Source organism: Solea senegalensis, linkage group LG13 (assembly GCF_019176455.1).
Source record: "Solea senegalensis isolate Sse05_10M linkage group LG13, IFAPA_SoseM_1, whole genome shotgun sequence".
Taxonomy (NCBI): domain Eukaryota; kingdom Metazoa; phylum Chordata; class Actinopteri; order Pleuronectiformes; family Soleidae; genus Solea; species Solea senegalensis.
Window position 1 is genome coordinate 12,864,484 of NC_058033.1, and position 25,730 is coordinate 12,890,213.

Consider the following 25,730-nt stretch of genomic DNA (forward strand, 5'->3'; position numbering starts at 1 on the left):
GGAGGAACATCAGGATAAATGATTGATAAATGGAGTGCAATTATAAACAATAATGCAATAGTCAATAATCTTGAGTCATGTTTATTGACGTATATCAAAAAAGTAACTAAAAAAACAAGCACTTGTCGCTTAAAGCATTACACATTTTTTCATAATATTTGATTATTCTACTTGTGTGCAGCAGATTTCTTCTTCGATGCTACAATAACTCGAGAGGAGTTAATGGTACAGGCCATTGCTTTGTTGCATACTTAATGTTTGTGTACATGTGTGTCTCAATGTGACAGTACAGTGAAACGAATGTGATGGATCGTTACAGCCGTGCTGACCATGTGCATTGTTGTTTCTTTATTCGCAATCCATCCAGTCACTGTTTGACAGAGTGCGGATGGTTCGTCTTCGCGTGTAGTCGTACTCTATCTGTGTGGATCCATATGAAAAGTACAGGTAACCTGGGAAAAGAGGGGTTTGCGTCATTGATATGCACAGGAACACAAGGCTGTGGCAGAAGGACAGTACAGCTTAACTGTGACGCACCTTCATTCTCAAAAACAGCATCCACACGGGTGATCCCAGGCACCTCTACCTTTATGTATCTTGGGTACGAAGAATACATCCTTTCCCTCCTTTCATTGTAGCTGTGAGTAACATGAATGAAGTGGTGTTCATCAATATACGTAGCATCATGTCTGTATGTTTTTATATATGCTGTTTACATTATGTTACCCACCGCCATATTTCCCTTTTCACAAAGAAGAGGGTTTTGTCTGTGAATGGCTCATGAACTGCAGCATCTATCTTTTTGACACATGGAGGGAAGCCAAAGTCTCTGAGAGGTTTGGGATAACCAGCTAGGACAGCGTTTCCACTGATCCTCCAGTAATGGTCCCCTATATGAAAAGGCATAGTCAGAATAGTTGATATTTTGAACTGGTAGCATGTGTTTATGTCTTTCATTTTACTGAGCAAAAAGAAAAGAAAACATTACCTTCAAAAACAACAACAGTATTCTTATACTCATAAGCAGCATCAACGTGGCTGATTTCAGGCCAGACAGACTGAATTTGCTTCATTGTGATGCCGTCCCAGGAGCTGCTCTTCTTCCAGAAATATCTGACAAAAGAAAGAACAAGCATAACAATAAGCTCACTGTGTACTTTCATTCATTCATTCATTCATTCACTGTGCTAAAGGTCATGGCAGGAGTTGGAGCCAATCCCTGTTGACGTTTGGCAAGACACAGGATACATGCCGGACATGTCTCCAGGCCATCAAGGAGTTATAACATACAAAACATTCATACCTGATACACTGATAAGGAGTATCACAAGTGTCATGTATTAAGAAAATATATGATCTCAACAAATGTCTCACCCATCTTTGAAGAAGTAAAGACCTCTCCCAATTGAGGTTGCAGCATCAAAAACCAGGTCCCTGCTGCACCTGTCTGGTAAAGGTTCGGGATCTGGTGTAGGTTCAGGGTCTGGTTCAGGTTCTGGTTTTGGCTCAGGTCTTTTAGTAGGCTGTAGAGTTGTCTCTTCAGTTGGTGGTGTTGTGGGTCGGATTCCTTTGAACACAGGTGAGTGTCAGGTGCTTTCACATAGAAAAAAAGTGTTTCTGAAACATAACAAACCGTTGTTTATTGTCACCATAGATAGCTTGTACTCCCTGTTTGTCGTCATCGGGCAGCTTGTAACCATCTGTGTTCTCATATGTGTATAAGGGATACATCAGGGCCGTCTCCACCTGAGAGTGGGCCATTCCCATTGCATGGCCAAACTCGTGGGCTGCCACCAAGAACAGATTGGATCCTGCATGTACACACTGATCAAGTTACTGGGGATACCAGGCAGGTCAAAATAATCCAAATAACAGTTTACTTCACGTCACTACCTGCTGAGGTAAGAGTCCAGGTTTCATCTTCATCAAAGTGGGTGTCACCTCCGTGGCCTTCTCCAGGGGAGAATGCATGGGCCAACACTCCACTCACCCCATCAAATGCAGCAAAGTCTCCGTGGTCTGATGAGAAGCAGGAGTAAAATGACCTCTTGATCAAACATTTGAATCACTGAATGATGCAGAACATGTGAATTACCTCCGCTCTTGAAAGAGATCATAATGTCAGCGGTGCCACTGGGGATTTTCTTGAAAGTCAGAGGAATGACGTCGCTGTAGATTTTCAGAGCCTTGGCTATGGCGGAATCCACTTCCTCGTGACTCAAGTCTGGTGTGTAGTTAACTATCCTACATGTGGTATGAGAGTGAAAAGGCTTTAAAGAGAAGTTTTGTTGTGTTTGTGTTTGGGTGAAGTGCATGCTGGGACGTGTGGCCCTTTGTTCCGACATGAATATCTTGTGCAATACCTGTATGTGACCACAGACTTTTCCCACTTTGGTTGACCAGCAAAGTGGCTGTAGCGGGCCGCGTCTGTGAAACCACAGCGGGGCTGAGACATCACTTTCATTGTGCCAGAGTCCAAGTGCCCTGTCACGTCCAGGCCAAAAAACTCCTGCATTCTTCTCAGAGTGTCGTCAAAGGAGTCGAGGGAGCTGCGCCGCACAGTTTTGGGTGCAGTGACACCCACATCAGAGAAAAACTGAGACAGATATTCCTGACAGAAAAAAAAATGAACAAGAATAGGAATAACTCCTACATTTACCTTCCGCACCATGTGCACTCTGACCCTAATAATTATAAACAACTTATGCAGATAAAACTACAATATTATAAAAAGCTAAGTTATTCAGAATTCTGACTAATTCAGGCTGTTTCAAATATTTTTTATTATATTATGTGGCACTAATTCTCATATATTTGTCTTTCTTGACCTTCTTTTGATTTTTTTACTTGCTCTACTCTTGACACTATGAAATCTTTGCGCATTAAATACTTTGTTAATGTTTTATTAACTTATTTACTGTGTAACCTTGTGTGTGTGTGGCCAGAGTGTTCTTCAGGCAGATTCCTTGATGGCAGGGTGATAAAGCCTCTGCAATGTTGTTTGTTCTTTTGTGTTCTGCAATGACCATGTCCATCCATCCATTTTCTACCGCTTTATCCTCCACAGGATGAGGGCACTGTGCCAATCTCAGATGAAATAAGGCGATAGGCGTGGTTACACACAGGGCCACATATAGAGACAACCATCTACTCACACACTTAAACCTACAGTCAATTTAGGGGGTCCAATTTACCTAATCCCCATATTACATGGGTTTTGGACTTTGGGAGGAAACCAGAGAACATGCAAACTCCATGCAGAAAGGCCCTCGTTCCAACGGGGTCTCGAACCCCGGTCTTCTTGCTGCAAAGGCAAGAGTGCTAACCACTACGCAATGACCATGTTTTGCGTGTATTTACAGTCATTCACTGTTTCTCTGCAAAGCGAATTTTTCCCCCCGTTAGTAGCAGGGTTTATCGTTCCTTCTACTGGCCTCACAGTATAGTGTTTTTTTTGTATTTCTGTAGAGTATTAACAGAGTAAATGAAGCCCCACATTCCTCCTGCTGCCTCACGACATTTGCTCAACAGTATTATCTTCTCTCCATGTACGTGTAGCAGCATTAGATCATTAAAGAGCTCCAAATAAAATCATACAGCTGCTGTTTGTGATATTTTTTGACGCTCACTACTTTCCGCCCCCACAACTGTGGTACCTGCGGCATAAAACCACACCCATTCTTCGTCCATGAGTGGCATCAAATCCACCCAGACCGCTTGAGGATTGTACTGTCATTTTATTCAAGTGCACTTTCCCCTTTAGGACAATATTTTGGGAAGTATTGACTGCTATAAAGCTGGCACTATACATGCACAGTGCATTCATCCATGTATCTCCTGCATATACAGCTTATTGAAGAGAAAGAGAAACCCCCCTCAAATCACATCAACAATTTTTTACCTGGGCTTTAGCGAGCTCTTCTTGGCTGGGTGAAGTGATGGGCACAGCTCCACAAAATGCTGCAACCACCACTATCATCACCGTTTGAAAAGCCAGTGCTCCTTCCATGACGCCTTCTTCCACCGCAGACAAGACACGACTGCAGCCTCTTCTCGTCTTCTCTCTCTGTGTACGCTCTGCTCAGATAACGAGCTGGAATGCACTGGATTGCTTGTATCTGCTAAACAGTCGATTTCAGTATTTTGGATGCGAGAGTTGGGAAGGTTGCATGATGGGGCAATAAAACATTCTTGCAAGTGTCTGAACAGGCCCATTCAAACAACAGAGAGGTGATAAAAAAACTGCACTGATGAGCGAGGGAGGTGGAGGGTCATAGAGTTAGGATAAGGAGGTAGGTAGAAGTGTGGGCCTGTATGGACATGATACTGATCAGAAACTGTTCTGTCTGAACCATCAAGAGGAAAACACAAGAGTTTAAATAAGTGATTCAGTGCGTTGTTGTTGTCGAATAATAGATTATTCACCTTTAAAATGCCTTGAACTTGTATTCATTTCCCTGATGAAGATGCATGTTAAAGCTTTGAGCTTAACAATTACCTGAATGTTTAGATTGTTCATGACCACAGAACGGGCATCAGAATGACCCTCTGTGACTCCGCGGTTCACTGTGGAGTCTTTCTGCCTTCCATCCTGACCTCTGACCTCATCAAAAAAAGCCCAGCAGAGACCAACCTGCCTAAGGTGATGATGGTACACTGCCATCATGGAGTCCAAGGGACAAGGCCAGACTGAGAGGGCGATTGCTTGCAGTCTGCCACCGCTCCAGGACCTGCATGCCAGGACACTGAGACTTGCAGGTAAGATTGCAGATAACCCCTCTCACCTCTGACACAATCTGTTTGTGTTGCTCCCCTCTGGCAGAAGGCTGTGGTCCATCAGGGCCAAAACAACACGACACAAAAGCATGTTCTGACCCCATAAACTGCCATAAAGTCTCCTAATTTCTTTGGAGAGTTTTGATAGATTGCAATTTAACTGACTTAAATGTGTCCAATTAACTCAGTTCACCTTTCAGCTTCAGTATGTCCTCTCTACATCCACAGTTTAATTTTCGTTTACCTGCTGTATGACCATTGTTGTTTTTTGGACCTCGACTCTAGTCTGTGTGATTCTGATACTGTGGTTTTTGCCCCAATCCTTTGCCTCAGTGGTGAGTAGACCAACTCATCTGACTTGGTGTTAATATAAATTTTCTTTTTGGTATAGTTTACAGAAAACATACCACATCAGTGCTGCTAAAGTACATTAATAAAAAGAAACACATACAAGTATAAAATAATAAAAAAATATGTTTATTCAGATGCTATTGAATACAGTGTGTTTGCAGAGCTGATGAAATGTTAAAATGTTAAATATTAAAAAAATAATAGAAATATAGGAGAAATATCTTGAGTTTAATGTTGCAACACCGTTACCCGTACATTCACTTGCATTCAACACAAGTTAGTATTTAGTGCAACGTAGGAAGTAGCTGTTCCTCAACACACGATACAACCTTCCAGACTTCAGGTCATACTCAAACATATAGGGTCCACTGTAGAGGTAAGTGAAGCCTGCAAATACAGAAACACACAGTGTTGTAAGCTGAAAAGATGTGATGGCTAAAGTTCTGGAATATGTATGTATAAATATTCACTTCACTTCTCAAGCAGTAGGAGAAGATTAATGCCACTCATAAGTGGAGTATAGGAGGATGACTGTTCTTAGGCTGAATATCTCTGACGTCAGTACTCACCTCGGTACTGGAAAGCTGCAGTCACCTTGTTGAGTCCAGAAAAGGTCTGATCGATACGTTTGGGGAATCCCTGGTCCATAGATCGTCTGGCATTATCATAACTGAACAACACAGACAGTCAATTGCATGTTTTAAGAGTAACATTGTGAAGTCAAACACGGACTTGACTCTGAACACACCTGTAGTAATTGTTGTCCACAAAGAACAGAGTTTTTCCCGAGTGTACGTCATAGAGGGCAGCATCGATTTTCCTCACGTTTCTCGGAAAACCAAATCTGGTCAGTTTTTTTGGATAACCCCGCTCTGGTCTGTAGCCGCTGAAGGCATACACTTTCCGACCTGTTGGAACGATATAGTTTAAAAACTCACAACTTTGGCAAAACATGACATAGTGACAGATTTGTGTGTTTATGTACCTTTAAAGAAAAAGATTCGGTCCGACTGCCGGCTCTCGAAAGCGGCGTCAATATTGACCGGAGCACTGGGCCAGAAGCTGGTGATGAGGCTTTGCTGGGGCATGCTGCTCTGTGGATAGCTGCGCCAGAAAAAACTACACAAAAGCCAGGCACTTATGTTGAGAGACTCTCTTCTGAGACATTGGACTGACATGTTTTTTTGTATCTGTATCTGTGATACCTGTCTTTGAAAAAGAACATCTCTCCTCGCAGGGTGGTGACAGCATCCAACACCATGGTTGAGTCACAGGCGTCAGGGGTGGTGGGAGGTGGAGGTTCAGCTACAGACGGATCCTTCTCAGTGTTTGGACCTGGGGGTTAAACGAAATGTAGATCAGAAAGCATAGTGCAGGAAAACTTAAGCACAGAAACAAATCGTGCAAGAGATTAAAGAATGTGTAAACTGTCTAGCCTCTCCAACTGACCATAGAGAGACTGGATGCCGTTGACATCGTCCCGGGGCAGAACAAAGGTCTCAGGGTTTCTGTATGTGTACACGGGATACATGAGAGCACCGGGGTCATCAGAGTGAGACAAGCCCAGGGAATGACCAAATTCATGGGCTGCAACCATGAAGAGGACGTAGCCTGTATTGCAGAAAACAGAGATGTCAAAATTCATTTACATTTAAGCATTTAGCAGACGCTTTTATCCAAAGTGACTTGCAAGAGAGGAATAAGCTGTAGAAGAAGTCTTGGAACTCCACTCGATAGGAACAGTGGACTGATAGATGGTGAGAGTGCCGAGGTGGATGCAAGTGCAGAAGGAGAGGGGGTAGGGGTAGGGTAAGCATAGCACAAACAAAAAACTCACCTCCATTGGAGCGGAAGGTGAAGTTTTCATCCTCGTCAAAATGAGCATCTCCTCCGATGCCATTAGATGGAGCGAAGGCATGAGCCAGAGTGCCGTCACGGCCGTCAAAGGGGTAATAATCTCCATGTGCTGTTGAGCCAGAGCACACGTGTGTTGACTTAAAATCTGAGCGACTTCATTTAGGTTTTGATGTAGTTTTCACTTGTGTTTCTGTACAATCCAAATCATCTGAACTCTTAAGTTCTATCTTCACCAAGATCCTTTCCTGTATGTAGTGTATTGTAGAGATTTATGGGATATCATAACCATAAATCTGAGCTTAGGGTAAAAACATCATGTTCAACACCTTCTTAGCCTTTAATAACAGTGTAGTGAAGTAGCTCTGAGCGCTGACATGCCACTGTGGAATGACTGTTTTCTCTTTGGTGTGTTGCGTGATGTGCAATGTGAAACTGGACAGTAATTGTCCAGATGATCCCCTTTTTTAAAATAGAAATACAGGGATATATATACATTCCTGGAGGTCACATTTAAAATAGAGGATAGATACAGTAGCAAAGATTTTCCTTGGATATTTTTCATTGTGTTTGGATCCTGTGATTTGTGTCATGTCAAGACAGATATCCTACAACACTGCACTAAAGCAAGACAGCTGCAAACAGGTTAGAGTACGACCGAAAACAAATGGACAATCCCGTAAATTTCACAAGTGAATTCGCAGTCCGTCAGGTCATCTTACTCGACAGAGCCTGTTTTCAGATGAAGAATGTAATGATCTCCTAAAATAAGTATTTCAACATTTTATGGTGTTTTCCCACTACCTACTTATAATTAACCAAGTATTAGCTTTTTCATCTAATGCCAATCTAATGCCAGTAAACACCTGGGTTTTTCCCCAGTTGTATTGATATTCCTTTCATTGATGTCCATTTGATGTTCAAGACTGAGAAAACACATAGTTAAAGCTAAAAAAAACTCACACTGGCTCCCAAAGGAGATCATGATGTCAGCGGTGCCACTGTAGATGCGTGTGAACCTCAGTGGAGTGACTCTGGCCCAGACCTGCAGCGCTTTCTCGATGGAGTCGTCCACCTCTGACCTGGACATGTCAGGCGTGTAGTTCTCAATCCTGTCGGATGGAAAAGTTGTCAACAAACAACTGTCTCACATATTGTAAGTTCTCTCTCTCTCTCTCTGGCTCGCTCAGGTCAGTCACCTGAAGGTAAGGCTGTTCTTCTCCCACTTGAGGTTTCCTCCAAACGTGGAGAAACGGGCGATGTTGCCATCTGGAACACCACAGCGGGGCTTCTTCATCATGGCAATGGTGTCAGTGTCCAGTGTTCCAGTGATCTGAAGACCATAGAATCTCTGCATCTCAGAGAGCTTCTTGCTCACAGGGCTGATCCCTCGTCTGGATGCTGAACCGCTTTCCTCTGTCAGATTGAAGAAATTCTTCAAATAGCTCTGCAAAACAAGATAACAATTTAACATGTAGTTGTCAGCTTCTCTTAATTTGTGGAATAGTGGCAGTTATTGCACAAAATGCACAAATAGTTATTTCAAAACTAACCTCTGCAAAGTTTTCATCTTGCACGGTCGTCTCTGACTGTGGGTCACAGTGAGCTGCCACTGCGAGGCTCAGGAGAACACACAGACTGGAGGACCTCATCCTTCCTTTGTGGTGTGTCTGCACTGCACACAGGCTGTTATATAGGCATTATATGGACGTGCTGAGGAGTGGGCGTGTTGGGCAACACAGAGCAACATTCCATGTATGGATTTGCTGTTGTTTGCTGAAACTAACGAAACAGTCTCCTACGCATGACGGCAATGTTGCTGCTGATGACCTAATACGGGAAGTTTGACATTTACATACTGAAACAGACTATAAAACTATAAATGAAAAGTCATGTGGAAGTTTAGAACCTAAAAGTCACAGTTAATGAGGAGAATGGTGATTCCCATCATTAGAGGTGCTTTAATACTCATAAAGTGTTGTTATTCTATATGTTTAAATTATGAGTATCATCTCTCTACCCCTCAGGCTGCTGTTTTTGCTGGTAACATTGTCGAGCCGTGTCCTCCGTGAGTAAACACCGACAAGCTTGGTCTTGTCTTGGAACAAAATCCCTGTTGCCTCAAACCAGAGATAACAGCTATAACGAGGTCTGCCTGACAGCTTGAGGATTACTCGTAGATGCCACCGGTGATCCCTCGGCATGATGTGCTGCTTCACTTATTATGTAAGAACATTTGTGACTCACTATTTTATAATTTGGCTTCATAATGTTCCTTCAAAGTTTCCGGAATTAGTTTATGTTATATTGATGGGTGCTAGAAAACAAGTGATGGTTTGCTTCTCAGTGGAAGATAACTTGGGTAATTTCTGTTGTGGGTGCAGCTCTATTGAGGGTTGTTAAATATGGATTATGCTCATAAATGTTGGTGAATGGTTGTCTTGTTGTCTTACATGCAACATACAGTATATGAGCAGTCTGGATGCCTGACCATTATGCTGGACGAGAAGGCCTGGCTCACAATCTCTGTTCCAGTTCATCCCAAAGGTGCTCAATGGGGTTGAGGTCAGGGCTCTGTGCAGACCAGTCGAGTTCTTCCACACCAGAATCTTCAAACAGTGTCTTCATAGTCCTTGCTTTGCATGTTGGAATAGAAAAGGGTCTTGTTGCCACAAAGTTGGAAGCGTAGCATTGTCCAAGATGTTTTGGTATGCTGAAGATTGTCCTTCATTAGAGATAAGGGGCTTTGTCCAAAGCCTGATTGAAACACTTTAAATCAATACTAAACAGGTGTGTCCAAATACTTTTGTCCATATAGAGATAATCGTTGTGTGTGATTACATGTCTGTAGTAGGCTGTGAGGACACATTTTTATTCAAACCTATCTTTGTGAGGATATTTAGGTCATTCTTGCTGGTCCTCACAATTGTAAAGGGCTTTTTAGGGTTAAGACTTGGCTTTAGGGTTAGAATTTGGTTTAGGTTAGGAGTTCAACATTTAGTTGTGATAGTTCAAAGTGTCCTCGACAGCTGCGAGTTTGATGTGATTCTGTAGTGGAGTGGTAGTGTCCATTTATAGATGTGCTTATACACAAACATGAACTTATACATCCATCTCTGATGATGTCTTGGAAAACACAGGTGAGCATGAATCACCGTTGCTGTTTCTTGGAGCATGTTTTCATGTGTTGGAGGGAGGAGGAACTTCTCCCACTGAAAACTGAGTGGACACCAGTGGAAATCCCCCCAACACGCCTCAGAGAAATCTTTCCACTTCTCTTAATTTCTTCCTTCAATTGTTTTTAAAGATGTTTAAATCAATCTAGTATCTCTTTGTTTAGCAGCAAACAGCAAACAGATGGCGATCAGGTGGTGGACAAAGCGAGTGTTTAACAGCTAAGACCTGGATATTAATGTCAGGAGCTGATGTAAACCAAAACAAGAGCTAAAACGTTTGATTGATTATTTACTTATTTGTTTGTTGTGCATTAGTGCCCAGCACATAATTAACCAAATTATCTTTATTGTAATTATGCAGCCGAAATTGTAAAAAATCAGATGGAGGGTTGTTCAGTTTACAAGGGACCGTCCGGACACGGGGAGAGCATGCACACTCCACACAGAAAGCTCCCACACTGAGAGTTTCACCCACCACCTTCTTGCTGTGGGGCAACAGTGCTCACCGCCATAAGGGCTTACAAAGACACAACAAGAAGAAAACACAAAAGCATCTAACAATATACACATTGACAATTTCATATTCGTAATTGTACGAATACAAAAAGGTGGATACATTATTCTCTTCCTTAATAACCATGGCTGTTCTATAAATCTGGCTAAGGCATAGATCTCATTCTTAAATAACCGACATAATGTATCATAATTAGAAAGCCAATATAAATCAGTAGACTTTTATACACAACATTTCCCTCTGCTCAGTGTACACAGGGCAGTGGAGCAGAAAATGTAACAAATCCTCAACAACATTCCAACATAAACACTGCTCTTTAGGGTTAACTGAGCACACAGGGAACTCTTTTGAAATGCTATGTTAAATAAGGCAGGGTTTTCTCAAGCCTGGTCCTCAGTGTCCTTGCTCCAACACACCTGGTTCTAATAAATAGCTTGTTATCAGACTTCTGCTAATGAGCTGACCATTTGGACCAGGTGTGTTGGAGCAGCAGAATATCTAACACATGCGGAGCAGGGGATCTCAGGACCAGGACTGAGGAACCCTCAAATAAGGTTCAGTAAAGTAATCCTCTTTAATTTGAGCATAACACCTGAGCTTTGGTGTACAATAATCTCCTGTTATATATGTGAAGCAATTTCTCTTTGACTGCATTTCCTTTACAGTGAAGTTTATTCAACTTTTATCAGATGAACACAAACACAACTCTAATGTTATTCTGCCCCCATGTGGACAAAATGTTTTACACTCGTGTAGAAACAAGTATTTATTGAGATTATTTTTGATGAATTGTTAGTCTATTAAAATTGACTGCACTGCAAATATAAAGCTAAATCATAACACAGACAGTGTTCACTTTGTGTTCCACAAACAAAATGACAACAAAACTCAAACAAAAATGGGTTTGAACGGCTTTTATTTTGACAATAAATACTCCACAGTCTCCTCACTTTGTTACATTTTTGTAAACAAATGGCAAATATAGATTAAGTCTATGGTTTTCAAACCGTGCATGTACCACCAGTGGTACACAAGCTTCTTATAGGAAATACAGAAATACAGTTCTACTGTATAGGGTATGTGATCGGAGGGGAGCGAAGAATTTTTAATTACTGTAATTTAAAATGTTACTTCAAGAGCTCAATGAAGAGTTTAAGAGCCACTGGATTAAGTTAATCTTCATCAAACACAAAATTAAACGAGCAACAAAAACAGCAACAGAAATAATTACATTATTTTCAACATTATTTTCATTATCAATAAAATTCAAAAAACTTCAACACAAAACAAAACAAAAAACAACAACATGTAAGGTGCTTTTAAGGTGCTTTCTCAGGATAGGCATAACGCCAGCATACCCGTAACTGTAACATTATAATTATACACTAAAAAAATAATGATACTTTGGTGCCTTCATTGAGCTTGTTAACTGAGCCGGTCTAGTACTTAGTGCAGGGCAAGAAGTAGCTGTTCCTGAGCACGCGGAACAACCTCCCACTCCTCAGGCTGTATTCATACATGTGAGGTCCACTGTAGATGTAAGTAAAACCTGCGGAAAACAAAGATGGAAACTGTTAATTCCTGGTTTAAGGAGTCAGTTTGAGTTATCTTTGCTATAATTACTGAATGAGGAGCTTTGAGTATAACTCACCTCTGAACTGTTGAGCCGCCGTCACCATGCCGTTCAATCCGGAAAAGGTCTGATCAACACGTTTGGGGAATCCCTTATCCATAGTCTCAAGGGCCTCATCATAACTGAAGACACATTGACGGTATTTAGAATTATTTTAGCATTTAACAAGGCTTTTTTTTTACCTAGAAACTTTGCCATAAAAAGACGCAGATCACAGGATTTAAACACACCTGTAGTACTTGTTGCCAACAAAGAAGAAAGTCTTGCCGGAGTGCACGTCATAGAAAGCAGCATTGATTTTCGTCACAGATTCAGGCAGACCGAAACTGGAGATGGACTTTGGATATCCAGTTTCCAGAGTGTAGGCATTGTAGGCCCACACTTGGCGATCTGCAGAAGTGAAGAAAAGAAAAAGAAAAACACTTATCATTTTTTTGTGAACTCAAATATGAATGACCTTGAAATATAACGAATTGAAGTGGACAAAAAAAAAACATACCTTTAAAGAGCATGAGCCTGTCTGATTGCTGGCTCTCATAAGCGGCGTCAATGTCGGTGGGTGCGTCAGGCCAGAAGTTTGTGATGAGACTCTGCTGAGGCGTGTAGCTCTGAGGGTAGATGCGCCAGAAGAAGCTGAGAACACACAAAAGAGAATAAATCAGTTCAGGCGGCAAAATGTGTGTCTTATTCGTCATGAGTGAGCTGTTAGAGGAAGGTGATCAGCTCAGAAGAAGCTTCTTGGAGGAGAGGTGAAGCAGTTGCCTAGTGCTAATAACTGAAAATGTCAATAATACCTGTCCTTGAAGAAGATCATCTCTCCTCTCAGGCTGGCAACAGCATCCAAGACCATGGAGGAATCACAGGCATCAGGGGTGGTGGGGGCTGGTGGTCCAGGGTTAGGGTTCTTGTCACCGGGGCCTGAAGGTCAAATTAAACAGCATTTAACATCGCATGAAAGTCACATGAGCACCAAGTTTTAGAGGAAATCCTTCACGAGACAGTAGCCGAGTGCTGTTTGTGTCGGCTGTCACTATTGATTCAGCAAGTGAGCCCTCACCATAAAGAGACTGGATGCCGTTGACATCGTCCCGGGGCAGAACAAAGGTTTCAGGGTTTCTGTATGTGTACACGGGATACATGAGAGCACCAGGGTCATCAGAGTGAGACAAGCCCAGGGAGTGACCGAATTCATGGGCTGCCACCATGAAGAGGACGTAGCCTGTACAGCAGAAGACACAGATTCACAGGTGAGTTACAAAGCTCATCTCGGAGTTAATGAGGTAAAATAAAGTCACTTATACACTGACAGAAGCGTAAGTATCCAAAAAAAAAAGGACAATTCACTTTATGGACTCACCTTCGTTGGAGCGAAAGGTGAAGGTCTCATCCTCATCAAAATGAGCATCTCCTCCGATGCCATTAGATGGAGGGAAGGCATGAGCCAGAGTGCCATCAGGGCCATCAAAGGGGTAACCATCTCCATGTGCTGTTGAGAAAGAGCACATTCATGTCATACAAGACTGAGAAAACACAGAGTTAAAGCTAAACACTAGCTTGGTCAGAGGGAAGGAGAAAGAGAACTATAGCTTCTGTGCTTACATCCGGCCCCGAAGGAGATCATGATGTCAGCGGTGCCACTATAGATGCGTGTGAACCTCAGAGGAGTGACTTTGGCCCAGACCTGCAGCGCTTTCTCGATGGATTCGTCCACCTCTGACCTGGACATGTCAGGCGTGTAGTTCTCAATCCTGTAGGGCGGAAAAGTTGTCAACAAACGCGTTCAAAACATTCACTTCTCTCTCTCTCTCTCTCTCTCGCTTCAGATCAGTCACCTGTAGGTAAGGCTGTTCGTCTGCCACTTGAGGTCGCTTCCAAACGTGGAGAAACGAGAGACCTTGATGTCTGGAATGCCACAGCGGGGCTTCTTCATCAGGGCAATGGTGTCAGTGTTCAGCGTCCCAGTGACCGGGAGACCAAAGAACTTCTGCATCTCAGAGAGCTTCTTGGTCACAGGGCTGATCCCTCGTCTAAAAGTTGGCCCACTTTCCTCTGTCAGGTTGAAAAATTTCTTCAGGTAGTTCTGCAAGAGAAAACTCGAGTTAGATACTCAATGCTGAAATGCATCAGGAAATCTTATATAAGTCAAAGCAAGTATACAAACCTCTGCAAAACTCTCATCCTGCTCGGTAAAGTATGATATTGGCACACAGTAAACTGCGACTGCCAGGCTTAGTAGAATGCTCAGGTTGAGAGTCTTCATGTTGTCGTTGATTGTGACTTTACTGGGCTGCAGGCTGCCGTTATAAAGGCTGGGGATTGGCAGTGTTGAGCAACTACCTGAAGGAGTCAGTGACTAAGTAAACCCTTTTATGGGCAACAGAGGAAGTGAGGCTTTGATTGCTCTCCCACCAGAAAAAATTCCCCAAAACAGACACTGAATTAATGATAAAACAATGTATTTGTTACATAGTGTAACAAAGTTGGATGTAAAAAGTAATCTAGCACTATTGCCAGTTTAGGATATATGTGTATATATACAGTATACAGTACATTCAAAAGCTCCAGAAGCACTAATGAATGGTAATAGTGACTTTTTGTAATCACAGAAAAAGAAGCAGGTCTTTCAATGTGCAGTAAATTAAATTTTCTACAAAGACGACATCTCAGAAATGACGAAAAAACTATGCTGAAAGCAAGGCGTCAGGGAGGACTAGTATTGTATGATCACAGATTGTTCAGTTTAAGTCATTATAGTCTATTTAAGATTCTAAACATAAAACATATTTAAAAAAATTGTATATATACATGAATTATGTAGATCAGAGGTGTCAAACTCACGGCCCGTGGACAAATGTGCCCCCCACTTAATATAAAGTCATAATTGTTATTATTATATTATTATTTATGTCAGTTTTTTTATTTACAGATTCATTTTGCATCATAAATACATTTTGTACTCTAAACTAAACTATGTTCCATATCAAAACAAACATTTTTATTTTGAAATTTTATTAACTATCACCAAAAATATCATCATTGTTATATATTGTGTTTTTATGTTTTTTTTTTTTTTATACTATAAATATGAATTTTTTTCTACTTCATGGGCCCCTCATGATGTGTGGACCCCAATTTGAGTTTGACACCCCTGATGTAGAAAATTTGGGTCAACTCACAGTATATCTATAACCCAGCCTTGTAAAACGTCTGTCCTGAGATTAATATGGTCAAACATGGGTTGATAAACAAGAAATAAAACGAAACAAAATGTATACAAAAACACCAGAAACTCTTCTTTTTAACGCGTGCCACTGTTTATGACTAAATAAATGATAAATGTATGTTACTATCACAGAGATTATTTTTAAAAGCCAAACAAGTTTATGTCTCACTATTTGAATAACATGTCACATTATCAAAGAGAAGAGGTGTAGCCAGCCATTTTATTTGGCATGTATGAACTAAATTTTGTAGTTTAAATGTCGTGCATAAACAGCATTTTTTTATGGCCACAGACTTTGACGATGTGATCAAGTACAAATCAGAATATTTGTTGTTGGGGTTGAGCCAAAAGTTAAGTCAACTTTATTTCTAGAGCACATTTAAAAAACAACCAAGGTTGACCAAAACACTTTACAGATTTGCATTAAAGGCACAGCAACAAAACATATAATCAATAAAAAATAGTAAATAAGTAAAACAGTAAAATAGTGACATAATAGAATAGTAAAATGGTAAAAACTACCTAGAAGTGTCCGGGTTGACTATTCCTATCCTGAATAAGCCAAGAAGAAGAGGTGGGTCTTTAAAAGCGATTTAAAAAGTTCATGGTGGGGGCAGATTTAATTTTTAAAGGATCATTTGCCAGAAACTCACTGCTATTAGTAGCAAATTATATTGCTGTTTGTGGCAAAAGTATACATATCTTAACAGACGTATACATTCTTTTTTCCTGACTATTGCAAATGATTTTCCTTCATCTTTTTAGTCTTATCTTCAATCGTCTGACGTTGTGATCACGCTGTTGTTGTAGCCTCTGGCAAAGCGGCAACGTCACATGCACAAGCACAGACACGACGCACCCCGTCATCTTTAAATCCCCCCATTATTCTACATTTCAAGTTAAATGTGAGTCACTGTATTTTCTGCAGTTAAATAAAATACATATTTTTTTTATGTCTCACATGTTGACATGGACAAAATATCTGTAAAAATCCATGACTGCATACACCCGTCACATCACTGTTAGTGGAAAGCTACACTGTAGTCTGTGTTACCAAATATTGGACATGATTTAGTTGTAACGTTATGACAGGTAATTAACTTAAGCAACATCCTTCGACACAGACATTCACAAGGAATTCATTGTTTTTTACATTTTCGTTCCCATTTTTAGTGACTAATTAGTCACTGTGTCATAATGATGCAAACCTATTATCATAAAATACATTTTGCATTATGTGACGTATCTGACTATAGCACAGGGGTATTTTGTGGCAACTATATTTTACATCAACTTTAAACACAATTGCTATTATTGCACCATTTTATTACACCTCTGTTTCAACCACTTCCCTATGGTATTCATCACTTCTCATTTTTGTGTAATGTGCATTGTGATTTGCAGAAAATCTTTTTTCTTCAGTTATCTCCTCTCTCTCAGTGTTTCGTTGTCTTCCTTGTTGCACTCCAACACTTCATTAGCGGCGCTGGTGGAGATGACGTGTCTAGAGTTGGAGTCATATTTGTAGTGGATGTTTCCCTGGAAGAAGTGCACAAATCCTGTGGAAAATCAAGATACAGTGTTGTAATAATATATAAAATCAATGCAAATGTATGTTCAACTACAATAAGTCATTTTTGGAAGTTAATATTAAACATTTTTACAGAAGGACTTTTTTCAAATTCACAAACTTTCAAGGATTTTAAGGACCTGTGTGAGCCCCTATTTTAACAACACATAGTATTTTAACATTGGATTATGTATAGAATGAACAAAGTGCACATTTTTGTGCAGAAATGTAGTTTTTTTGAGGACACCAGGCTGCTACCATTTTGGAGAAGTTGGTCCTTCTAAGTAACATTTGTGCTTTACAGCACAGGAGCATCGCAGTATTTTTTGCACTGAAAAGTGCATAATTCACTCTCACCCTATTTTATTACATTTCAATTCATTTACTTTGATCGTAAAAATGCTATGTGCAGTTCTCTTTGTAACAAAACTGATTGCAAAGCAGGAAGGTGTTGTAACTACCATCATAGAAGACAGCAGCGTCTATTGGAGCTGGAATCCCCGGCCACATCTGCTCTATGAGAGCCGGTGACTCCTCCATCATCTTCTGCTGCTCATTGTACCTGAGTTTCATACACAAATGACACAGGATAGAAATGAGTCTCTGAAACTCACTGCACAGAATTACCCATTTTTGGTCACTCTATTGATGTTTCTTCTGACACAGATAAAGACATCATGGTCATGACTGAACGACTGTAAACCCACAGCGGATGAGAAATCACAAAGTCTGTGACAACAGATGCTTCTGTAACTTGTAAGTACATAAAAATAGGGAAGTAGTGTAATCTTGTGTTTACTCACACAGCAAAACATTTACGCAAAGCAGCGTGAGAATCTTTCATGGACTGTGTCATCATGGTTCCACTTACAAACATACACACTTGTTTACACGGCTGTTTATCTGTTTACAAGACTAAATATTAAGATGGCCCACAAGTACTAAAACTTGCTCCATAAATGAATGTAATTATATATATATATTTTTTTTTTTGCCGTACTGAATAAGTTTGATGGAAAAAACTCATGCTTAGCTCATCAAACAACATTAACAACAAAAAGATTGTTAATGACACAAAGTCACCATAGGTTCATTCTCTCTAAAATGTAGCTTCCAGCAGAGACAAGATAATGCAGGGATTTTTTTTTTTTTTTTAACCATCAAAAGGCTCAACTAATACAATCAAATCTGCAATGTCGTTGCAATGTTGCTTTATCTCACTGTATTTTACATTATAGTGCACAGGAGTTATCCAACCCACTGCTGCTTCCATCAGTGAGTTCAAATGAGTTATTTTGTGTGACCTGTTGTTTGAAATCCATTGTTCAGGTTACTTAACCAATGTTGTGTGTGCTAAAAATGCTAATTTTCTCTATGGACACTCTCTGGTGCTAGGAATGAGTGGACCACAAACAAGATAATCAGTTTTTGACTTCAGGGAACAGTGCATGAGAATTACCCTAACCCTAAGCCTCTTGTCCTCTAACCTTACCTAACCCTAACCCCAAACCCCTGAGCCTCTAATGCTCTAATTCTCTAACCCTTAGCCAACCCTAATCCCAACCCCAAATCCCTAAACCTCTAAACCTCTAACCCTCGAACCCTTACCCAACCCTAACCCCAAACCCCTAAGCCCTAAACCTTTAATCCTCTAACCTTACCTAACCCTATGCCCAAACTCCTGAGCCTCTAATGCTCTAATCCTCTAAAATTTAGCCAACTCTAACCCTAACCCCAAACCCCTAAACCTCTAATCCTCTAAGCCTCTAATCCTCTAACCCTTACCTAACCCCAAACCCCTAAACCTCATGTAATTCACATTATGGGGACTTGATTTTTGTCCCCATAATGTGACTGTGTAAACTTATTTAAGTCCCCACAACATAAGGTATACAGGCACACACACACATGCAAACATCGTATTTGACAGTGTGGCATTACCTCATAAAACCAGACTTCATAAAGCCTATCACTTCAAGTGAAGCTAATAATGTGTAACACCTTACGTACTTCCAACACTCACGGCCTGTGAAGAACACAGTGTAGGAGTCATTTCTGAAATGAAGAGCAGCATCAACAGATTTTACTCTGGAGGGAAAACCCAGGTCTGAGATGTTTCTGGGAAAACCTTCCTCAAGGACTTGCTGCCTCAGCAGCCAGTACTGATGTCCTACAACAAATATCACATATTTGTTGATAATATATGACCCATGTAGACATAATCTGCAATTTTATTAGAGAATTTTTAGAGAAATTGCTTTATTTACCTTTAAAAAACACAATCAGGTTTTCTCGCACATTCTGATAGGCAGCATCCAGGGAGGGAGGAGCACTGTCTGGCCACAGACTGTTTATCAGAGTGATTCCAGTTTCATCAAACTGAGGATGTTTGCGCCACATGAATCTGAAAAGACAGGAAATATGTCAGACACCATTGTCCTCACTGATGTCCTTTAAGCATGTACATGGGACAATTTACGTACCTGTCTTTGAAAAACAGCACCTCCTGTTGTAATTCTGTTACAGCGTCGAATGACAAATCCGGATCACATTTGTCCGGCGTTCTTGGAGGGGGATTTTTTGAGAACAGTGAAGCAAAATTGGTGCTAACACCTGCAGGAAAGCCAAGAAGGAAATGTGTCTTACTGACAGAGACAACAAAGAGTCTGACGTATGAAATAATCCATTGCGTTCTCTTCAGTCATAATCAAAGAGAACCCGGTAACTTATAAAAATACATCATCTGCATATAGTTTCATAATGTCGCAGACAAAGTGGAATGCATATATTCATAAAATGAACCATACACATGAACAAAACGACACTATATGGACAAAAGTATTCGGATGCCTCACTATTACATTAACAGGGACTGTAATAATGTATTTAAATACGTATAAGGGAGTTTAATATGGAGTTGCTCCCTCTTTTGCAGCTATTACAGTTTCCACACTTCTTGGATGTCTTTCCACAAGATCATTATTATTATTATTAGAAATGTTTCTATTTGTGTCCATTCATTCTGCATTTATGAGGTTAGGCACTGATGTTGGATGAGAAGGCCTGGCTCAAACTCACACTGTTCCAGTTCATCCCAATGGTGCTCGCTGGTGTTGAGGTCAATCAGGGCTCTGTGGGGTCAGTCAGTCTTCCACACCAGACTTGTCAAACCATGTCTTTATAGTCCTTGCTCTGTGCACTGGGGCACAGTCATGTTGGAATAGAAAGGGGCCTTCCTCAAATTGTTGCAGACAAATTTGGAAGTGTAAAATTGTCCAAAATGTCTTGGTGCTAAAGTGATAAGATTGTCCTTGACTGGAGACTGGAGATAAGTGGCCTAGTCCTGAAAAACAGCCTGAAAAACCGCCCCAGTTCAATGCTGAACAGGTGTGGGCACATGCTTTTGTCTATATAGTCGAAGTCAAAAAATATGGACACTTTCATTCTGATAGTAACAGACTGTGGGAATTTTAGATTTCGTATAATTGCACAACTGTCACTGGCAAATTACTGCAGTATCATGACGAAACAGTAGAAAGAGGACGTTGTGGTTTGTTGCTGTTTGGCCTTCAGTAACACTGCTGTGATTGAACACATAGTCCTGATTTACAACAACAAAGATTGTGTCAGTTGACCATGAAGAGGATTACTTACACGCATACCTGCAAACTCTCATGCATTCTGTTTCCTATAGAAGTCTGCCCTTGTTTACCTATAACCGCACATTTTAAACATTCTGTCTGACATTGTCGATTTCAATGTTCATAGATATATAAAGCCAACCCTCTGATCACAATTGGTCCTTGCTCACTCCAGTTCCAGAAGACCCTGGTCTTCGCATCCCGGGCTGACGTTCTCATGCTCTTTTGAACAAAAATTTCCAATGCATGATAACAAATTTCTCCCAGCAGACATAAGAGTCCCTTTGTTTACTCCTTTTCTAGGGATATTTTGGATTCTAATAGATTCCATCCATGTGTATGTGATGGCCTGTCAGAATGATGGATTCCTGATAGCCTCGTATGAAAGAATTCCCCGGATATACAAAATCAGCAATCAGCTGTGTTACTGTGCTCTTCTAAGACAGATACTACACTAGTTTAGTTTATTTTGTTAAATCCAACAAGTGCAATACTTACCATACAGACGTTGGATGTCTTTGACGTCACGGAAGGAGAGCCGCAGCTCATAACTGGGGTCAAAGATGTACGCGGGGTACATGATGGCTCCAGGGTCGGATGAGTGGGGCAGGCCAAGTGCGTGGCCAAACTCATGGGCTGCCACAGCAAATAAGTTATAACCTAGAGCAGGAACAGAAGCCAAGTGAGGTTGCACAGAGGGGAAAGACAAGGGTAAGGTGGACATCACTGAGTCAGTCCATGAAAATATGGAACCGCCTGACTGTAACAGGTTAACATAAACTAGATACAAGGGAGCATCATTGAGACATGTTTGTGGCTTAGAATAGAGAACGTCATCAAACTTGTCAGTAGGGCAGCGACAATGAATCGTCAACTATTTTGATAAACGACTTATCAAGCTCTCTGACAAGTAGTTGATTAATCGAGAAAATAATCAAGAGATGAATCCATTATGAGAATCATTGTTAGTTGCAGCCCTACTTGTCAGCTAAGTCTCAGTTAGAGAGTAATAAAACGTGAACTACTCAACAAATCAAAAATCAAAAAGCCATGGTAAATGTTTTGCATGAAAGTTTAATTTCTCAAATTAAGTAAGTATAGATTGTTGTTTAAAGCAGTTCATGGGAGAAGTATGAAGTTAAAAGTAATACATTTCATTTGATAGTTTATATTTTAGGATAGATGGGCCAGAAGCTTCATTTTGTGTCCACAAGTTAGCAGAGAAGCTATTGTCTCTTTACTTTTGGACATAGAGCCGGCCCTGGCTGGGTTAAACAACAACAGTATATTCTCAAGGGCTACCAGTAGAATTAAAGCTCCAGGCTTCTTCAGCATCAAAGTGAACATCTCCTCCAACTCCAGACCCAGGCAGAAAGGCATGAGCCAGGATTCCTCCTTTGCCATCAAACGGTGAGCCGTCCTTATGATCTGCAACAGGCAGTGCAGCCAACAAAGCATCTATTTAATCAGAAACCTGTATAGGGTTGCTGTGTTTTTGCGAATTCGCTTAGGGGTTCTCTTTAGAGCTCACCGCCGTTGTGGAAAGAGATGACGATGTCAGCCTCTCTCCTCCTCCGCTTGTGGAATTTCATCGGTGCAACGCTGGACCAGAGTTTCCATGCTGCCCTGAAGACTTTGTGAAGTTTGGAGGCAGAGATGGGAAGGTTGGAGCCAGAGATCCTGAAGTAAAAATGAAAAGCCCTTGTTCATGTTTTTCTCAGCTGTTACAATGAGAAGAGTAGAATAACCTTTTTTAACATGACACTTTAAATAGTTGATTAATCAGCTGTTTTTCTGATTTTATAAACTATATACAAACATTGCTGTTACAAATAACCTCTCCTCTGTGGTTGTGAGGCTCTAAAGCTGTTTTTTGGTGAATAAATTCCACCCTGAGCAGACGCATTCATGAGGTGACAGAGGGAAGTTGGGAGAAGATACAGAGTGATTAAATCTTGTTTTGCCTGTTTTGGCATCCCCCCCTTTGCACACAGGAAGTGATTCATTTTATGGCGATGGAGGCAACATCAACATTGTGTACTAGTAATGCAGCTGCAATTACTGCAGCTGTGACTGAAAACATAAAAAAAAACCCACTAAAGTTTCAGAAGTAAGTTCAACTGCTCAAAAACAAACATTGTTCAGCAATTGATGGATAAACGCGTCTTGCTCTTTGCCTGCACTAACACTCCCTCTGTCAGGTCTGATAGTGTTGCTTGACAGACGCTATTTGCAGGTGAAATACCTAGCATACAAACAATGTTAACATTGTTTTTCTTCACAAAGACCAAACATCCATCCATCGTCAACCACTTATCCGAGATTGGGTCGCGGAGGTAGCAGCTCTAGCAAGCGCCCCATGCTTCCCTTTCCCTGGCCACATTGTCCAATGCTGACTGGGAGATCCTCAGGCCCTCCCAGACCAGTAAGGAGATATATCGGTGCAACTGATGTCCCTAGGTCTCCTCCCAGTTGGACATGCCAGGAACACTTTCCAAGGGAGGCACCGTGGTGGCATCCTTACCAGGTTTCAGAACCACCTTAACTGGGTCCTTGCGGCAGACCACCCATTTCAGGTGCTTGTATCAGACCAAACAGAGGCAGGAACTGCTTTTACAACAGTTTTGAGTTCTATGTCTTAACAACAAATTAGAAACAATCATTTCCTTCTCGGGTCAAAGTTTCAGCTCATCCAACACTTGAATTCCAACCATATTAACGTCAGTCTATCTACCTGTACATTTAGCTCAAAGCAGAGACTCACACTGAGCTTTTCGCCATTGCAGTCGAAATTGATTGTAACTGGGACGTTCTGACCTGTAGCTGAGGGTTCTCCTCCTCCATCGTATTGTGTCTTCAAATCGCTCCACATCTGACAGACCACAGCGTGGCTTCTTCATGACCGCCACAGTCTCTTGGGTCAACTGTCCACTTGGAGGTAACCCAAAGAAGCGTTGCATGTTCTGGAGCTTATCACAGAGTCCAGTCCTCCAATCAGCATCTCCGCCTGAGTCCACACTCCTCCTTTGTCTCTCCGACTTAGGCTGGTAGCCATAGAAGTGCCGTAGATACTCCTAAAGATGTGTGCAAAGTGGTGTATCACTACCGCCATCTAAATGACAACAAATGTGGTTTGACAATATAATAACGGTTAAGATGGAAACCAACAATAGTGTGTAATCTGTTTGCAGCATAACTCCTGTAATCACATTGGTTGAGGAGGAACATAATGGTCATCCGCACCGACAATGACAACAGTCTTCACAGTCAACATTCCAGGCAATTTCTCAAACCTTTAATAACAGCAGGCTGCAGACATGTTGATGCGCTTGCGGGACTGTAAGCGACACAAGGCCTATCGACTCTGTAACCCGCAGCTCTGTAAACATCTGTACAGTAATCATCATAGCCAGATGTTATTCACTGTGAAACTGTGTGTGTGTGTGTGTGTTGATTGTCAGACCAGTCCATTCATGAACCCAGATAAAGTTGATGAAGTTGATGTTTTCTTTTCTTTTAAATTGCAATGCATTATTACACATTTCGTGTTATATAAGGCTAACATCTGCCCTGGCTATTTGACCTTGTTTGTAAAGCTGTTAGATGAGGGCTGATACAATATCTCACCAGATTCTTTTCAACCAAATTCCCTCAGAGATCGTTATCATCTGTGTCTCACATATCTCAGAATGGAAGTTTTTGATTTAGATAAGGGATTATTTATCTGTATAATGTTTTAGACACCTGAGGCCATTAGCTTATGTCAATCAGTGTACATAATGTATTGACTGTTAGTACCCAGGCCTATGAAGTGACTCAGAGACCAGTATTAGTTCTGTTAGTTCGTGTGAAGGAGAAAATGTAATTTAATATTTTACTGTAAATTTGGAAAACAACATCATTCCAACGACATGTAACGGTAGGATTGGCGTTCGTATTACAGAGTCTATTTTATCTGTGTTGTAATAGACAGTGGTTTTCATTTATTATGTCTGCTGTTACCACATGATAAGATGGCTTAATTCTTGAGAAGTGAGAGGCTGAGAGAGGAGCCGTAAATCTTAAAAGAAATCTTAAAAGTTACATGAAACAGTGTTTTGTTTTCTTTCTTGGAAGCAGGACATATCAATGAGTCAAGAGTAAGAAAGAATAATGAATAATACTATGCACTATCCTGCCACAGAGAGCTGTAAACACCAGCTTGACTTTCCGTTGTTTCTTCAGGTATAATATGACATGTATAAAGTGACAAAAATACCTCTGCAAACTCCTGGTCAGCCTCAGATGGCCCAGCATGGCGTGGTGTAGGAGGATCTGGGGCGTGGAAAGGCAAACTCCTTACAGGAACCTGGCCTGGCACCAGAAGAGTCAGGAGACTCAGCCAGAGCATCTTCTTGTTTGTCAGTCAGCTAGGCAGAGGAGTCCCAGCAACCAGAGTCTATGTTTATGACATGTGCATGTGCTAGTACACAGGGCTGTGTGCAAATCTGCAGTGAAGACCACCTGTTAATTATGTGCAAGTGTTCCTGTCCCAACAAGAACAGCAAAGTGGCTCCATACATAACAGGGTCATATTTGATGTCTTTTATTATTATTAAAGAACAACCACAGCCTTAATCTATAAACTATCATCAGACCCATCCGCAACATTTTATTCCCAATGTCATATGTAATGGAGTAAAACATTGTAGGAGAATGATGTATTATTATATTTGTACAGGAAACAGTGGAACAGCTGCAAACCTGCGAAAACCTCCCGTGTGATTGCAAGACACCTACAGGATGACCTGATGAAGGCCGGTACAAGTGGACCAGTGACAACTATAAGCTGTGCACTGAATAAACAAGGACTTCATGGCCGGACTCCAAGACATACTCATACTCTTGACCACAAGGAACATCAGAACTCGACGAGAATATGCCTGGATAAAACTACAGAGTTTTGGGAGACAGTTCTATGGACCGATGAAACCAACCTGGAACTGTTTGGAC

At 41.1% G+C, this 25,730-nt stretch overlaps 4 protein-coding genes across 4 annotated transcripts; all 4 read right to left on the reverse strand.

Moving 5' to 3' along the window:
* Nucleotides 1–65: 65 nt before the first annotated feature.
* mmp30 (matrix metallopeptidase 30) lies at nt 66–4,206 on the reverse strand. Its single transcript, XM_044041409.1, has 10 exons — nt 3,902–4,206; nt 2,364–2,611; nt 2,096–2,244; nt 1,894–2,019; nt 1,650–1,811; nt 1,375–1,567; nt 989–1,113; nt 731–890; nt 538–638; nt 66–452 (listed from the first exon to the last, which is right to left on the reverse strand). The coding sequence occupies exons 1-10, from the start codon at nt 4,007–4,009 to the stop codon at nt 349–351; spliced, it is 1,476 nt and encodes a 491-aa protein (XP_043897344.1). The 5' UTR covers nt 4,010–4,206; the 3' UTR covers nt 66–348.
* Nucleotides 4,207–5,284: 1,078 nt separating this feature from the next.
* Nucleotides 5,285–8,644, reverse strand: LOC122780194 (collagenase 3-like). Its single transcript, XM_044043046.1, has 10 exons — nt 8,535–8,644; nt 8,181–8,428; nt 7,945–8,093; nt 6,965–7,093; nt 6,577–6,738; nt 6,333–6,462; nt 6,113–6,246; nt 5,876–6,035; nt 5,697–5,797; nt 5,285–5,514 (listed from the first exon to the last, which is right to left on the reverse strand). The coding sequence occupies exons 1-10, from the start codon at nt 8,631–8,633 to the stop codon at nt 5,405–5,407; spliced, it is 1,422 nt and encodes a 473-aa protein (XP_043898981.1). The 5' UTR covers nt 8,634–8,644; the 3' UTR covers nt 5,285–5,404.
* Nucleotides 8,645–11,570: 2,926 nt separating this feature from the next.
* On the reverse strand, nt 11,571–14,591 carry LOC122780195 (collagenase 3-like). The gene is made up of 10 exons (XM_044043047.1): nt 14,466–14,591; nt 14,137–14,384; nt 13,904–14,052; nt 13,662–13,790; nt 13,362–13,523; nt 13,099–13,222; nt 12,804–12,937; nt 12,535–12,694; nt 12,323–12,426; nt 11,571–12,220 (listed from the first exon to the last, which is right to left on the reverse strand). Exons 1-10 carry the CDS (start codon nt 14,562–14,564, stop codon nt 12,111–12,113), a joined length of 1,419 nt encoding a protein of 472 aa, XP_043898982.1. The 5' UTR covers nt 14,565–14,591; the 3' UTR covers nt 11,571–12,110.
* A 1,406-nt stretch (nt 14,592–15,997) lies between these two features.
* Nucleotides 15,998–25,128, reverse strand: LOC122779713 (matrix metalloproteinase-18). Its single transcript, XM_044042300.1, has 10 exons — nt 24,997–25,128; nt 23,556–23,812; nt 22,270–22,418; nt 22,041–22,166; nt 21,237–21,398; nt 19,581–19,710; nt 19,365–19,501; nt 19,108–19,267; nt 17,559–17,659; nt 15,998–17,086 (listed from the first exon to the last, which is right to left on the reverse strand). Exons 1-10 carry the CDS (start codon nt 25,126–25,128, stop codon nt 16,950–16,952), a joined length of 1,491 nt encoding a protein of 496 aa, XP_043898235.1. The 3' UTR covers nt 15,998–16,949.
* Nucleotides 25,129–25,730: the final 602 nt, after the last annotated feature.

Excerpts from the sequence above, each read along its gene's own strand:
- mmp30 (XM_044041409.1), bottom strand. The coding sequence starts at position 4,009 with ATGGAAGGAGCACTGGCTTTTCAAACGGTGATGATAGTGGTGGTTGCA. Across the intron at positions 891-988 it reads TACTGTTGTTGTTTTTGAAG|GGGACCATTACTGGAGGATC; the intron begins GTAATGTTTTCT and ends CTTTTCATATAG. Across the intron at positions 453-537 it reads TGCTGTTTTTGAGAATGAAG|GTTACCTGTACTTTTCATAT; the intron begins GTGCGTCACAGT and ends CTCTTTTCCCAG.
- LOC122780195 (XM_044043047.1), bottom strand. The coding sequence starts at position 14,564 with ATGAAGACTCTCAACCTGAGCATTCTACTAAGCCTGGCAGTCGCAGTT. Across the intron at positions 13,791-13,903 it reads GATCTCCTTCGGGGCCGGAT|CACATGGAGATGGTTACCCC; the intron begins GTAAGCACAGAA and ends CTTTCTCAACAG. Across the intron at positions 12,221-12,322 it reads GGCGGCTCAACAGTTCAGAG|GTTTTACTTACATCTACAGT; the intron begins GTGAGTTATACT and ends TGTTTTCCGCAG.
- LOC122779713 (XM_044042300.1), bottom strand. The coding sequence starts at position 25,128 with ATGCTCTGGCTGAGTCTCCTGACTCTTCTGGTGCCAGGCCAGGTTCCT. Across the intron at positions 22,167-22,269 it reads CATCTCTTTCCACAACGGCG|ATCATAAGGACGGCTCACCG; the intron begins GTGAGCTCTAAA and ends TGCCTGTTGCAG. Across the intron at positions 19,502-19,580 it reads GTGCTGTTTTTCAAAGACAG|ATTCATGTGGCGCAAACATC; the intron begins GTACGTAAATTG and ends CTGTCTTTTCAG.
- LOC122780194 (XM_044043046.1), bottom strand. The coding sequence starts at position 8,633 with ATGAGGTCCTCCAGTCTGTGTGTTCTCCTGAGCCTCGCAGTGGCAGCT. Across the intron at positions 6,739-6,964 it reads CACCTTCCGCTCCAATGGAG|GCTACGTCCTCTTCATGGTT; the intron begins GTGAGTTTTTTG and ends TCTGCAATACAG. Across the intron at positions 5,515-5,696 it reads TGCAGCTTTCCAGTACCGAG|GCTTCACTTACCTCTACAGT; the intron begins GTGAGTACTGAC and ends CTGTATTTGCAG.